We start from the raw sequence: 13,695 nt of genomic DNA, 5'->3' as shown, positions 1-13,695 counted from the left end.
TTCCTCGACAGTATCATTTGATGTGATACAATACACTAGTCTCAATACACTAGTCAATTTTACAATTTATTGGCCCCGCAGTCAAGTCTTCAAAGATACTTACAATCTTTACTCTAAAAATACTACAAATTTATAGCATTATAGCTCATATTTCTTGATTTACCGGCATGCTTTGTTATGCCTCATCTAGCCAACTGCATGTCTTAAATTAAAAAATTAACATGTCTTAGTTCAAGTAAGCAAGTCATTCCGCTGATAATCATATGTGGTTAAATAAAAGACAACATACAGTAGAAGACATTTATATTAATTTCAAAATCACCCATGGTGTCCCTTCCTTCTAACCTTAAAACAACTGGATTTAAATAACAACAATTTCAAAAAATAAACTTCTGAATCATATAAAAGTGGTGTAGAAGTCACTGGACATGGACAAAAACTGTAGACAATGATAATGTCAATGGATGTAATACTCTAGTCATAACTTTCATATGTACATCTTCAAACGTAGAAGAATATTGGTACCCATTAATCTGCATATAATCTCTGCGCAATATACTAATTACAACTTCCTACGTCACAGTTAAAGACTAAAATTGTCTTATAAGATGCTGAAACAGCATCTATGTTTGTTTATTTTGGCATGTATAAATTTATATAAATTGCAGCCTTCATACATGCAACAAAAAAAATACAAAATATTAAAAAAAAATTAAAAAATTTAATAACATTGAACCCCCCTAGATTGAGAGCCCAGTCATTCATAAATATGTAGGATTCAGAAACAACCTTTGTTTGCAAGATGCAACAGATGCCAAAAGTTCCGTTACATTAGTTACGTCACCTTCAGCCAAATATTTCGCTACCAGAGTTTAGGGGCTGAGGTTGAGGAGACACCAAGTAAACTTAGAAAGCTAGTGGACTATTACACACACCTTCAGGAAACAAAAAGACCACAAAGTAAAAAAAAAAAAATTAACATATGAACATAAGGGCTTTATGAACATACACCGACCAACCTGTTGATAACATTCAACATATAAAAAATTAACGGCTCTGGTAGTCGCATTCAACTGAAGACAGTGTATACAATGTTTCCATTTTAAAAACTTTCTAGGTATACTATAAATACACAAGTGACTGTGGCAAGAGAGCATTGATGACAACCTTCACCAATAGGTAATATTGGTACTTTTTTTGTGAGGTAAAGTTTCAAACTACTTTGGAGAATTAAATGGTGAAAATTACTTGAAGTGCATTGTTTATATCACCCAAATAATTTGTGTATATACCACAGTATATAATTCAATTGAGTATCACCAATATTTCGCATCAGACGTATCTCCCCATACAGAATGTTATCCTCAACTCTCAGTCACCACTCTTGATGAAGCATGTCTGCATTGCAGTTGTGCAGACTGCAGCCCTCTTTACCGCTCCATGCCAAACTCGTGGGCATCATCGTCGGTAACGTCGCCGTACTGCCAGATGCTTAGGTGTTTCCTCTTCGCTTCTTCCTGGGCACTGCGGTAATCGGTCACCTTAAAGAACAATTTAACTCCAGTTATTAACACGCTTTGGGAAATGAAGTGAAATTTTGAGTTATGAATGATGTGTGCACATTTGTTACCCTGCAGCTGTATCCACGCACTGCATCTTTACCTAAATTGTCATAGATGATGCAATCAAAATTTAAAAAATAACCAAACTCATAGGTCATGTACATTCCTAGATATAAACTGAGAAAATTGTCTACATTTAATACAAAAAAAATCCCACCTTGAGAATCACCACTGCTAATACTTTTATTTGTCACATGTATATTGATTATAAAATATTAATCCTCACATTTTTCTTTCATATAAGTATTATTTTCAAAATTCTCGACAATTTTTATACTGTGTTATTGCTACCTACCTAATACTATGCATATTGCTACCAGCAACTCCTGTTTGAAGTCACAAGGTGGGAACTACCAATATAAGCAATGATAAAAAAAAACTGAATACATTTACAACTCACCAAAGATTGCAATCTTTTGTCTTTGCGTTCATCGAGAAGCAGCAAACCTTGTGCAAGAAGAGTGCGGGCTACATCAGCTTTGGTGTCTGCTCGCTGAATAGTCACATACTCCAAACCTCCAATACGGTATTCTCTGTTGACCAACACCTCTCGCTCCATTACTTCATTCATTAGTGATGTCAATGCATCCTCAACATAGTCTTCCTGCAAGAGTGGAAACTTTGGCATCTTTTCATTCCATAAACCAAATGAATATTCAATCATTGTGCATTGTGATACATTGTGCTTGCCTACTTCCGCTTCACCTTTGTATCTATAATAACAGTACAACACTTTTCTCATGAAAATCAACATACGAAGATAATTTTAACCATCAGTCACCCAACCAATGAAACTTACATCTTTACTGAACTTGACAAGGGCAAAATGTAGTTCATGCGCATAAGGTGGTGCAGACGAGAAGCTACCAGGAAGTGATGCGCATTTAATGGCTTGAGTCACTGCTCTATTACCATAGTCAATATACCGTACAGACACGTTGCTTCCGGCTACCTTTTCAACCTTAGCACGATACCAGAGCCCATCAGTGTACTGAGCAGCACACAAGTCACCTGTTGATGTAAAAACAGAAATAGGTAAATGTCTCGCGTACCTACTCTTATCATTTTATTTCTTAGCGGCCTGGTCGAGGACCGGGCCGCAGGGACACTAAAAACCCCGAAATCATCTCATCTCAAGAAGATAGCCCCCTGCTTTTAAAACACTTCTGTAAACACCAACTCCCCCCCCCCCACACACAACCCTCACAATAACAACACACTTACCTCGCTTGGGAATATATGCTCCCCCGAGAGGTGGCTTCGTGGCAAATTCTGTTCGAAGGTTGTCCATCATCTGTTCAAGGGCAGGTCCCTCAGAACAGTACTGACCATACAATACACCTTCTCTAGTCACTTCACTAATCATCATGGGTTTGTGGTCTACTTTGCGCTCGCTTACTGCGTCCTCAACCTATAAGAAAAAATATCCTTTGAAACTGAATGATATCATAAAAGTGATAAAGGAAGGCATAATTGGTATTCTAATATTAGCCTCTTGTAATTTATAATCTGTAGTTCCTCTAACACAATACACTTTTATTCCTATGCCTAATGCAAAATGGCCTTATACCTATGGTCCTACCAAAAGATAGGACTTTTATAAATGTAAACAACAATTTTGGATTTTAAAGTAGAAAGTAGAAAGAAGCAGAAAATAAAATTATTATTCTCCATCCCAATCACAGTATCATATCAAATACATTTAAATAATTTATAAAAATCATACCTTTTCCTCTTTTTCTTCTTCAACAAAATTGGACCAAATACCAATTTTCTTTTGTTTGGCAGAGTCTTGAGCAGCAGTGAGTAGATGATAAAACTTGGACGACTCTGCAGTGAAGTGAACCGAGCTCAGACCCTCTTCAACCAAAAGAACGGAAAGATTTTTGTTTTCCACATGAAGCCACCCGATGAAATTTCCGCCTTTGTCCATGGAATCAACCTAAATATAACAAAAGAATTTATGTTTAAAAACCAATTATTAGAACACTATCACTTTTTCATACATGCACACGTATACATTTCATACATATGTTAGTTAGTGTATGTAGTCTCCGCCAACTTTTGGGATCTTACTCTCTGGTACTCGATCAAATTTTTGATCACCTATACATCCATATTTTCCCTGCAAGATCTGCATCCATATGATAAAAACTGAATGCATTTTTGTTATGCATGACCACCCACTTCAACCGAATTGCCTGAACATTTCTTCTGATATTACACTAATCAGTTTTTTCCTAGTGATTTGCCTATCTTACCAGAGCTCATGGCTGGGTTGCATCTAATGAGTGACAGTTAGCATCAAGCATTTTTATGAATGCAGTGTTGTTGCCTTATTACAGTATATTTAATTATTTCATTATATTTCCTTGAATATTACCAATACTGGTATTTTTTAAATTTTACTTCAGTAGTAAAGTATTATTTTCAATACAGCACAAACACCAAAACTTTAAAAATATGAAGGCAATTATTTCAATTTCCTGTAGTAATTGCAAGTGTGATAACGGCCACTTTTGACAAATGAGCCTTCAAGATACTTGCCTCGATCTCAACCTCGCGCTGCAATACAAGATTTTTGGTGAGCGCAAGTGCTTCCTCTCCATGAGGTTCACCCGGCACTGTGCCTCCAACACCTCCAGGAGCAGGTCGCGTGGCTCTGGGACAGCTGATGCCTGCCAGCAGGAATGTAATGAGGCACGTTTCTCTCGGTATAAACAGACGAACACGGGAACCTGAAGCCACAAACTCCACAACTGCTTCGGTGCGACCAGCACGTTGCAAGAATGGCAAAAAACCTTTGGCTTTTCCGACATCCTGAAATAAAAATAAAAGGCATTTTAATTTTTATATAGAAAATTAGAAATATTGTGATAAAAAGTCCCCCATGTGAGCATATCAGGATCTGAACTGAGCAATGTATTAAGTCACATTAATAACAACAATGGTGGGTTGCGTACGACTCCCACAGTCTTGGCATCATGTCAGTCAACATTTATCTAACTATATAATTATGAAAGAGCTATCTAAAGTTGTAGCCCTTTATAAATTTTAACTATTACTACATCATTTTTTTAATACAGAAGAAAATAGGGAAAGAAGCTAAATACTAAATAGCATCACACTAAACACTTGTACTTCACTTGACATTTGCACCACATTGCAAGACTCTGCACAAGTAATGGGTTACAAGTGTTGCAAACCCGAAGTAGTGAGGTTGACCACTAAAGCATTACTATGTTCATGAAATACCCATAATAAACAAACTTACACTAGAAATGTCAGCAACTCTGTGAATTGGAGTTTCCTTTTTGTTGTGGAGACCCTTCGCAGATTTTATTGCCTTGGCTTCCGCAGACAGCAAATCGTCGTAACAACTGGCACGCTGGTCATCATCTTGTCTGTATCTAATAACTGTTGCATAGCCTTTGCTCACCATTGCTTCTCCAACATTACTGAGGAAAAAAATACAGTTATAAGGACTGTGAAAGAGTACAAAGATAAAATGAGGACAATCAACATGTGGAAAAATACTCCCGTGCAGATAAAAAAGGAAAACGTGCAGATATTTGAAAAACTACAAATTAAAGAATAATTCACATTTGTCATACTTACACATCTCCAATTCTGACAGTACAGCAGGTCTTTTCTGGGAAGTTATTCTGAGCTGGTTGGATGTAATCAACAGTACACTGAACTTTTTGTCCAATAAGCTTCTTGCGCAAGAACTCTCTTGCCTCAAATAACCAAGGAATATCGTAGAGAGGGCGGAAGTTCTTGCCTGGGGGCCTAGGGGTATCTGCATCTGGAAGTCTAAATAACAAAACACAAATATAAACAAACATTCGTTTACAGTTGAACAGAAGAAAAATCATCTACCTTACAAACAAGTGTGATAAAAATTAACATACAATGGACAACTATGAAGCTCAAGCAAGCTACCGAGGTCATCCCTTCCTAAACAACTTGCACGATTTAATACTGTATAACAAAAGCAACATTTATATACACAGCACAAATTATCCAGATAGTTTGGTTTTGTTAACGTATTTCAAGTATACACAAGGAAAAACTCCAGGAAACTCACCTCGGAGGCCTTACACTGGACAAGAAAATCTTTTTAGTTGTTCCATCCTGACGTTTAACAACCAGAGCATCACCATTTACAACTTCTACGACTTTGCCAGTGAATTCCTTGTCTTTGTCGGCTATCTATAAATAAAATAAATATAATACTTATAAATACATAATTTCAGTAATCTTAAGAAAAACTGAAAAATGAGAAAAATAGTTTATGAGGCATAAGAAATGCAAGATTTGCACCCGGTATGAATGACTAGTAGATAGGGCAAAGAGTACTTACCATCTTGCCATTGATATGTAAGCACTCATAATATGGTGATATGCAAGGTGCATGCATAAATACAAGAGGTGTACCAATACTGTACCGATCACCTTACCGATAGGCTCGAGGGCTTGTAATCCGTCCATAGACGAACCTGTTTTTCTTTTGCTTGTTTCTCGGCCGCTCTCAATTTTTCTGGTCCTCCAGTTACTGTTGCTATGGACCAATCAACACATCTTGCAAAGCCATCCCGCAACAATGCTTCTGCAATGTTCCCGTTCTGCAAGAAGTGAAAAGTAGAATTATACACAATTTGCAATGATAGGTCATAGGATTTAAGCATATTTTCCATATTTAGTGATTGTACCCAAGGCTCAGTTCCTTGAAGTCATCATGACATGTCATGTGCAGCAAGGATCCTGTGCAATGTGAAAATTGTGTACATTAGTTATATGCACAGGAGAGAAAGTAATACCCATATAGTTTTCCTGTTTTTTTCTAACCAACAGACAGATGAGTGTGGTATTCAGACACTATCTGACTGGAGGAGCATTATTGGCGTAGTACCACAGGGTTCAGTTCTTGTGCCATCAATGTTCGTCTACGTAAACAATATACAAGAAGGAATTCACTACTATATGATAATATTTGTGGATGATGCCAAGATACCGGGAAAGATAGGAAATGCCCTTCAAAGTGATAGAGATGAAATAAGTTTCTTGATCATCATTGTCCCATCATGTTATTCTTATGGTTATTAAGTATCATTAAACGTCAATTTACGTTAGTTGCAGCCAAAGGGTTAATGTGTGACAGAACCCGTTGTCATACAAATAATGTACCTCTACTCCTTCACCACCCACCTGCAATCCTAATCTATAGCAAGTGCAATAGATTGTCAACACCACCACAATCACAGGAAATAATTATTTTTTACATGACCGATTCTGTTTTTAAAGTTACACAATTAGATATTAAAAATGCTAACCGGATGAATGATGGAGCCAACAAAGTTGTTATTGTTGAAGGTTTCCAAAATAATCTGAACGTCTCGCTGGAGAAGCCTAGATTCTGTGAAGAAGCGAGCCTCATCGGCAAATGGCTCACTGCTGGATTTGTCAGGTTTGCCTTCAGCATCCAGTTTGTTCATTGGGCACTGAAAGGATAAAATACAGTAATCAAATATTTGTATGCACCCTCTCACTCCATCCCATCCCACCATGAAAAATATCTCCACGTACTTTGATCTCCAACTCGATCCATATTCACCCCCCTTTGGTAATCAAGGGAAGGGGAGGGGTGAGGCTCAATTTATGTATAATACAAGGACTGTTCTTCAGTTAATATTTCACTTAATATATGAACTCAAACTTAATATTTTACATTTACTCGACAAGTTTACAGCACAAGATTTATTCCTTTGACAAAGGGTTTGTGGCAAATTAGGATAATAAATGACATTAACGTTTAACTTAAACTACCACGAACTTACCCTAATACCAGAAATCATTAAGGTAATGTAGTGGTATTCTGGGAGGAGGAAACAGCGGACAGTGGAACCATCACGGACGTGCTCAATGATCGCGTCCATGGGTTTACCTTTTGCTTTGTCCACAAACGAACGCATGTTTTCACACACCCATTTCACATTGCGAACATGTTTCGCATCATTACCGGCCCATTTGCCCTGGGTGAATAAAGACTCATTAGAAAAACTGGTAAATTCACCAACAAAATTCCTAGGTGTTCACCAGACCACACACTAGAAGGTGAAGGGACGACGACGTTTTGGTCCGTCCTGGACCATTCTCAAGTTGATTATGGTCCACACACCTAGTGTGTGGTCTGGTCAATTCTTCAGCCTCGTTATTGTTACTCCTCATCTAGATGGTTAATGTTAAAAGACGAGGGAGCATCATAACGGTGCAAATCGTCTGGTTCAAGCCTAAAATGACGACTATCTTTAATCATTTGTTTAAATGCCAAAGCATTATCAAACTAGTTAACTATATATTTCAGCAATCACTAGAATGCAAGGCCTGCAGTTAATACAAATATTCAACATAATACGACATGTAGAAAACTACCTTACTAAATTACATACATCATTTATATACAGAAATGAAAGAGGCAACATTCCAGAGAAAATCATGTGTGATATGACCTAATGCCTTATACACACTACCTCATCTGTGAGAGATTGACCAACTTTCTACTGCTCTCCCCATACTGGCATTTCACAGGGAAAAAATATCTTTGGTAATAGCTAAAAATTTCTAGGAAGATTTATATAAACATTAAAACTTAAAATCCTGTCTCAATTAGTTTAAAGTCTTAGTTTTTAAAGTTTTTCCCACATCTTGCCTGAAATACTGCATATTAAATTAATGGCTTTAACCATAGTATACACAAGCTATCTAGAAATACAATGTTGCTTGTAACATTTTATGTATGTACCCCTCTACTTTTATCTGAATAAACATTAGTACAGTATCCTTATATTATGGTGAAGACACAGCACCTCTTCTAAAGCCAAGATGACGATTCCCAGTTTATCACATTTACGAGGCGGAAAGCAGCCAGGCCAGAGATAACTATCACCAACTCCCCCCCCCACAAACACACAGGCAAGCCGACAATTCCCCCACCCAACTCTCGCTCCCTCCCTTTCCCCTCTCTTCGCCGAGGTACTCACTTTGCCCTGGTTTCTAGCAGAATCTTCATATTCTAGGAGAGGTGACTCTCCTCTGATGCTTTCCCTTCTAACTGACACCAGGCCTTCTTGAACCATAAGTTCCGTCAAGTTCTCTCCCGTTGCTATATCTGTAAAGAAATAAATGACGCTTGGTAAGTTACACGTACAAAAACTTCCCTACCAAAATAATATACAGTATTAGGTGCTCCAAGAGATAAAGCATAACAGCAAGACAGGATGGTACATTTATCAATACTGTTAGACAAGAGGGGGGCACAAGTAGCAATTTGTTTACAACCACTGTTAGAAAAAATTCAGATATTTCTGAAGAATATTAAACAAGATTTGATTTGTAGAATATTGTGGATTTGTTCATTTCATATTAAACTTAACCGACACCAACCTTTAAAAGCCGACATAACTTACAATCAATATAAATTCCAACAAATCACAAATGTCTTAAAGTCTAGCCATTATCCACAACATTAAACACTTACCTTTTCCAAGATAAATAGCACCATACTCTCTTCCAGTAGGAGTCTTGGTTTCAACGGTAAAAAGAACCTCCTTGCCAATCACCTTCTTGCGCAAAAATTCTCTGCTCTCCCAGCCATACGGCTCGTCAACCGTCTCTGGGGCACTGGGTGGAAAATAAACAATCATTGGCATGACTAATTTTGCAACATTAAGAGCACAAAAGAATCTTTATTAAATACAAATAGTGGGAAGTAAAACTAGAAAACTAATCTAACATTTATAATAGAACCCCCCCCCATAGTCCCCTCATGAAAACTAAAAAAAAATCATCTAAAAATCAGCAGTTAAAGTTATTTATTCCAATTACATTATTATTTTCTAATAATGCAATGCATCCTTTAAGATTAAATTTGCCTGCATTTATAAAAGAATAACTTGCTCTAATGAAGTAAATTATTTAGAGTAAGGCTAATTAATAGGGCCTGTAACCACTGTACAATGCACATTAACAGCCAACATATTATGCTACAATTGTACTCGTTAACACTTTCGCGCTACATTGTACTGTACTACATATAATTTTACTACATTGTACCTATTAATATTCTTCAAATTTTGCTACAAATTACCTATTAAAATTATCTTTTTAGAGTAAGGTCCTGCCAGAAATGCTATACGTGTTAGTGGCTTTGCAAGAATATAACTTCTTGTATATAAACAATTAAATAAAAAATTAATATACAGGCTACATGTGATTACTTCATCAGGAAAGTAGTGAAACATTCATAACTCAGCACAATTAGGCAAGGACAAATCCATCATAACCAACGTTTGTCCACCAAATTAATAAAAAATTATGCAATTTTGCCCATAGCATACAAAAGAGCAATTAAACTGCCAAACAAATCGGTATCAATTATAAATGAGTGCGTATTTTCCGTGCTCAACTAGCAAGATATGCACTCAAAAGAGCCAGTCTATACAAAAATTCACTACAAACTCATTTCATTGTCTTGAAACATGCAATAAAAGTGACGACAAAATTCACACACATGATCATTAGCGAGCCCTATAATGTAAAAATAAAGAATAGTTCTCGCCCCGTGACGCAAGGTGCGAGGGAGTGAGACAAGGCGTGGTGGGAGTAAGGTGGCTGCGGGAGCCACCTCTTCCATGATAACACTATAGTGTTGTGTAACATTTTGTATCATATCAGTTTCTGCTCAATGGAAATGTAGTCAAATTATCTTGCCACCTTCAACAACATTATTGCTGCAGTAAGACAATATTGCAGATAATGTAAATATTTAACAATAACAGTGTACACCTCAAGCAAGCACCCACGCTCTCCAAGATGTAGAATGACCTCGGCTTGGGCATGTTTCCACACCGTTTTCATTACTTTAAGTGTAGTTCAAGTGTGATAATCCAGTCGTCTAATAATTTGTCGTCTTCGCGTTTTTTTATGGATTTTTCCAGTATGTATTAAACTTTAGCACTGCAATTCCCTGGACAAGATGTGCTGCCCAAGAACAATGATGACATGGGCAGCTGCACATGGCACAATAATTTTTGGCAGTTGTTTTCATTATATTAGATTTATTTGTCGATGCCAGAGGCAGCTAGTTTACTGTGCATTCCATACTCGTCCTGCGAGTGGTAGTGCAATATAGTGTCACAGAGGGCACAAAATGTTAATCAGACCTCGGAAAATTTTACGTTAGCAATTATATCTAACCTTCACACCTTACAGTTATGTCAGCTAGTTACAGAAATGTCTTCATTGCATGTCTTGTACTGTATTTAAAATAAATTCTTGTACACTGAAGGTAGGTCTTTTGCTAATATATTCTGTACATAAATTGTAGGCATGGGGCTCATAGGATCATACAGTGCAAGGATTTTGAGTATTTGGTCATTTATAATAAAATGGTTTGCCATTTCATGTCGTGCGAGCTTAGATTTATCTCTAAATGGGAAAAAAAATTTCAGTCTAAAATGTAATGTTCTAGCGTGCCCCCCCCCCCCCCCCCCCCGTCCTTGTCCACACATTTTTACACTGCTTCATTTAGTTTCCTATACAAGCCGGACACCCAGAGTCACCTGTACCAAAGTTGTATTCGAGCAATGACATCCATAAGTCTGCCGATTTTGTTACTCCCCCCCCTCCCCATACAGATAGTTTGAACGAGACAAGTTGGCAGTTGACCTGGATTCTTCGTAATGAACCGACTCGGCAATGGACTAGGCAAGCAATCCTCTCAGAAAAACTTGTTTGAGCCACTAAAAAATTATCCCTTAACACAAACTGTTAAGGAATTTGACAGCAAGGTTCATTCAAGTGAACTTAGTGTATCAATTTTACCATATCCAAATACTTTCACTCACTAAATGATTTTTTTGGGACCAGAACACACACATCCACCACCCTTATGGAAGCCTAACCACCCCAACCACAGGAAATCAAACAAGCGCCCCCCCTATCGAAAAGCCTGGAGCCTGGAGACACTTTAGGTAGTGTCACCTAAACCTATCATATCACTACAGCCCCTCGAGGTCAGTAATCTACTTGACGCCAAGACAGCCAATGTGATCGATAGTATACTAATTACTAAATATATGTACTCACTTTGTTGTTGCTCTTCGAGCTGTACGAGGCGCAACGACATTTGAGAAGTTGATTTGTCTCTCAGGGGGCGGTCCCCCCTTAGGCTGTCCACGGACAATGACAGCATCGCCAGATAGAACCTGCAAAATAAGTCATTATTTTTAGATAGATACAAGATATCAAAATATAAGAAGTATAATACACACACAAATATAATATATACTAGTCCTTATTTCTGGTTTCCAATAGTTGTGAAAACAAACAAACATTTCTCAGTGTTCAGAATGCACATGAACTTCATTTTAAGTTTACTTAAAATGTTTTACTTAACCAATGCTAATAAATGTTGAACTTTTATACAGTATATCAAAATCTTTTGACCTCCAGTATATAATTTGAAAATCCTATTTATGAACAAAAATTCTATACTCTCCCAGTCATAAGGTTCATTAGTCATCGCCAAAGCAATGTATGAAGAAAAAAAAAGTCACAGACGCAGGCAACGAGGAGGCCTGGTCGACGACCGGGCCTCAGGGACGCTAAGCCCTGGAACAACTCCCGAGGTAACCCCAAGGTATGGTAGTGTTGCTGATACAATACTACATACATTATGTTAGTGTATACAATAGAATCCTGTTACCTTGAGGTGCCAACCTCAATGTTGCTGAATTTATAATGTATTATTTGATGTATTCACAAGATCACACTTTAGTTCACTAATGCAAATAACCTCGTTCGTAAACAGTGATTATTGACCTTTTGAACACCAATCACGCTCACTGTATATACACACATGCGAACAAGCCTGAATGGTCCCCAGGACTACATGCAACTGAAAACTACACATATATACATATGAACACGTTGTATTCAACGGTGTGAGATTAGCTTTAGCTACCTCATCCCTTTGTGTATATTGACACCTTAATAGATTTCAATTTCAATCACATTCCACTGGACGCGACACAACGGCCCCCTCATCAACCAGTCATCACTACCCAACTCATCACTACACACAAGGGTCAATATTACCCCCATATTATAGGTAGCAGGGGGCCGACGGAGGCCCCCCTAGGCTGACGAAGCTACAGTATATAACTGCTGCCTATAACCCCCTAGGGTCCTCACCTCTCACAAACCACTACGAGGCCTCGAGGGGGAGAGAGTTTAGGGCATGGAGGACCAGCCAGAGGCCAGAGAGCACTAAAACGCCATCACACGTGTTTGGGAAGGTGGTGATAGGAGGCCATCTGGCTGGTACTCGGCCCTCTCACACACCCTCACTCTCCCTCTACCCGCCTCTCATTCCACCTATTTCACACGCCAGGCTGCCAACGAGGCAGGTTTTCATTGATGCCAACGGCAGCGGGGGCAAGGATATGCGAGCTAACCTGTTTAACAATGCCGCGGCAAACTTGCGGTGTCTGAGGAGCGGCCATGTTGTCACTTGTGCCTGACGGGACGACCAGTCACGTGACCACGCCGGCTGACAGCTGTGGTGCTCAACTACCCGTCCAACACCCTCCGTCCTGTCTCTCTCACTCTCATCCCTTCACCCCTCACGGCCCTTTTATACCTATCCTTCACCTCTCCTCACACCCACCATATACCCATCTACTAATTAACATCTCGTGGAGATTTCATATATTCCAAGTGTGGTTTTTTTTTTTTAGATGAGTTGGATAGTTGAGCTCAAAACAGATGAGTTTTCACTGTGATAATTCCTTGCGCATGATCTATATCATTCGACTTAAATTTGTGTAGCTTGGTCAATTTAGCTCTACAAACTTGACGGAATTATAGGCCTGGTTTGGGAAACAAGTGAGCGAGGGTGTTTAAAAGTGGGACATGAATGGTGATGTGGCAGCTTTGGTGAGAGCCAGCGCCACCTGGCTCCAACACGGCGCCTACCGCCAACTTTGGACGGGCGGCGACCAACGTGGAA

General features: G+C 38.4%; 1 protein-coding gene across 2 annotated transcripts; it reads right to left on the bottom strand.

Moving 5' to 3' along the window:
- Positions 1-286: 286 nt before the first annotated feature.
- Tudor-SN (Staphylococcal nuclease domain-containing protein 1) lies at positions 287-13,466 on the bottom strand. 2 transcript variants are annotated; one of them, XM_045762356.2, is made up of 16 exons: positions 13,142-13,466; positions 11,772-11,890; positions 9,163-9,305; positions 8,666-8,793; positions 7,463-7,657; positions 6,959-7,126; positions 6,086-6,250; positions 5,713-5,837; positions 5,241-5,438; positions 4,897-5,080; positions 4,170-4,442; positions 3,349-3,564; positions 2,847-3,033; positions 2,422-2,633; positions 2,023-2,226; positions 287-1,541 (listed from the first exon to the last, which is right to left on the bottom strand). In XM_045762356.2, the coding sequence occupies exons 1-16, from the start codon at positions 13,187-13,189 to the stop codon at positions 1,431-1,433; spliced, it is 2,676 nt and encodes an 891-aa protein (XP_045618312.1). In that variant the 5' UTR covers positions 13,190-13,466; the 3' UTR covers positions 287-1,430. The 2 variants fall into 2 exon arrangements, with proteins under 2 accessions (XP_045618312.1, XP_069157896.1); XM_069301795.1 differs by lacking the exon at positions 13,142-13,466 and adding an exon at positions 12,879-12,897.
- Positions 13,467-13,695: the final 229 nt, after the last annotated feature.

This window comes from Procambarus clarkii, chromosome 46, assembly GCF_040958095.1.
Source record: "Procambarus clarkii isolate CNS0578487 chromosome 46, FALCON_Pclarkii_2.0, whole genome shotgun sequence".
Taxonomy (NCBI): Eukaryota; Metazoa; Arthropoda; class Malacostraca; order Decapoda; family Cambaridae; genus Procambarus; species Procambarus clarkii.
Note: the sequence above shows the minus strand (reverse complement) of the source record. Positions and strands in the feature narration are given on the sequence as shown.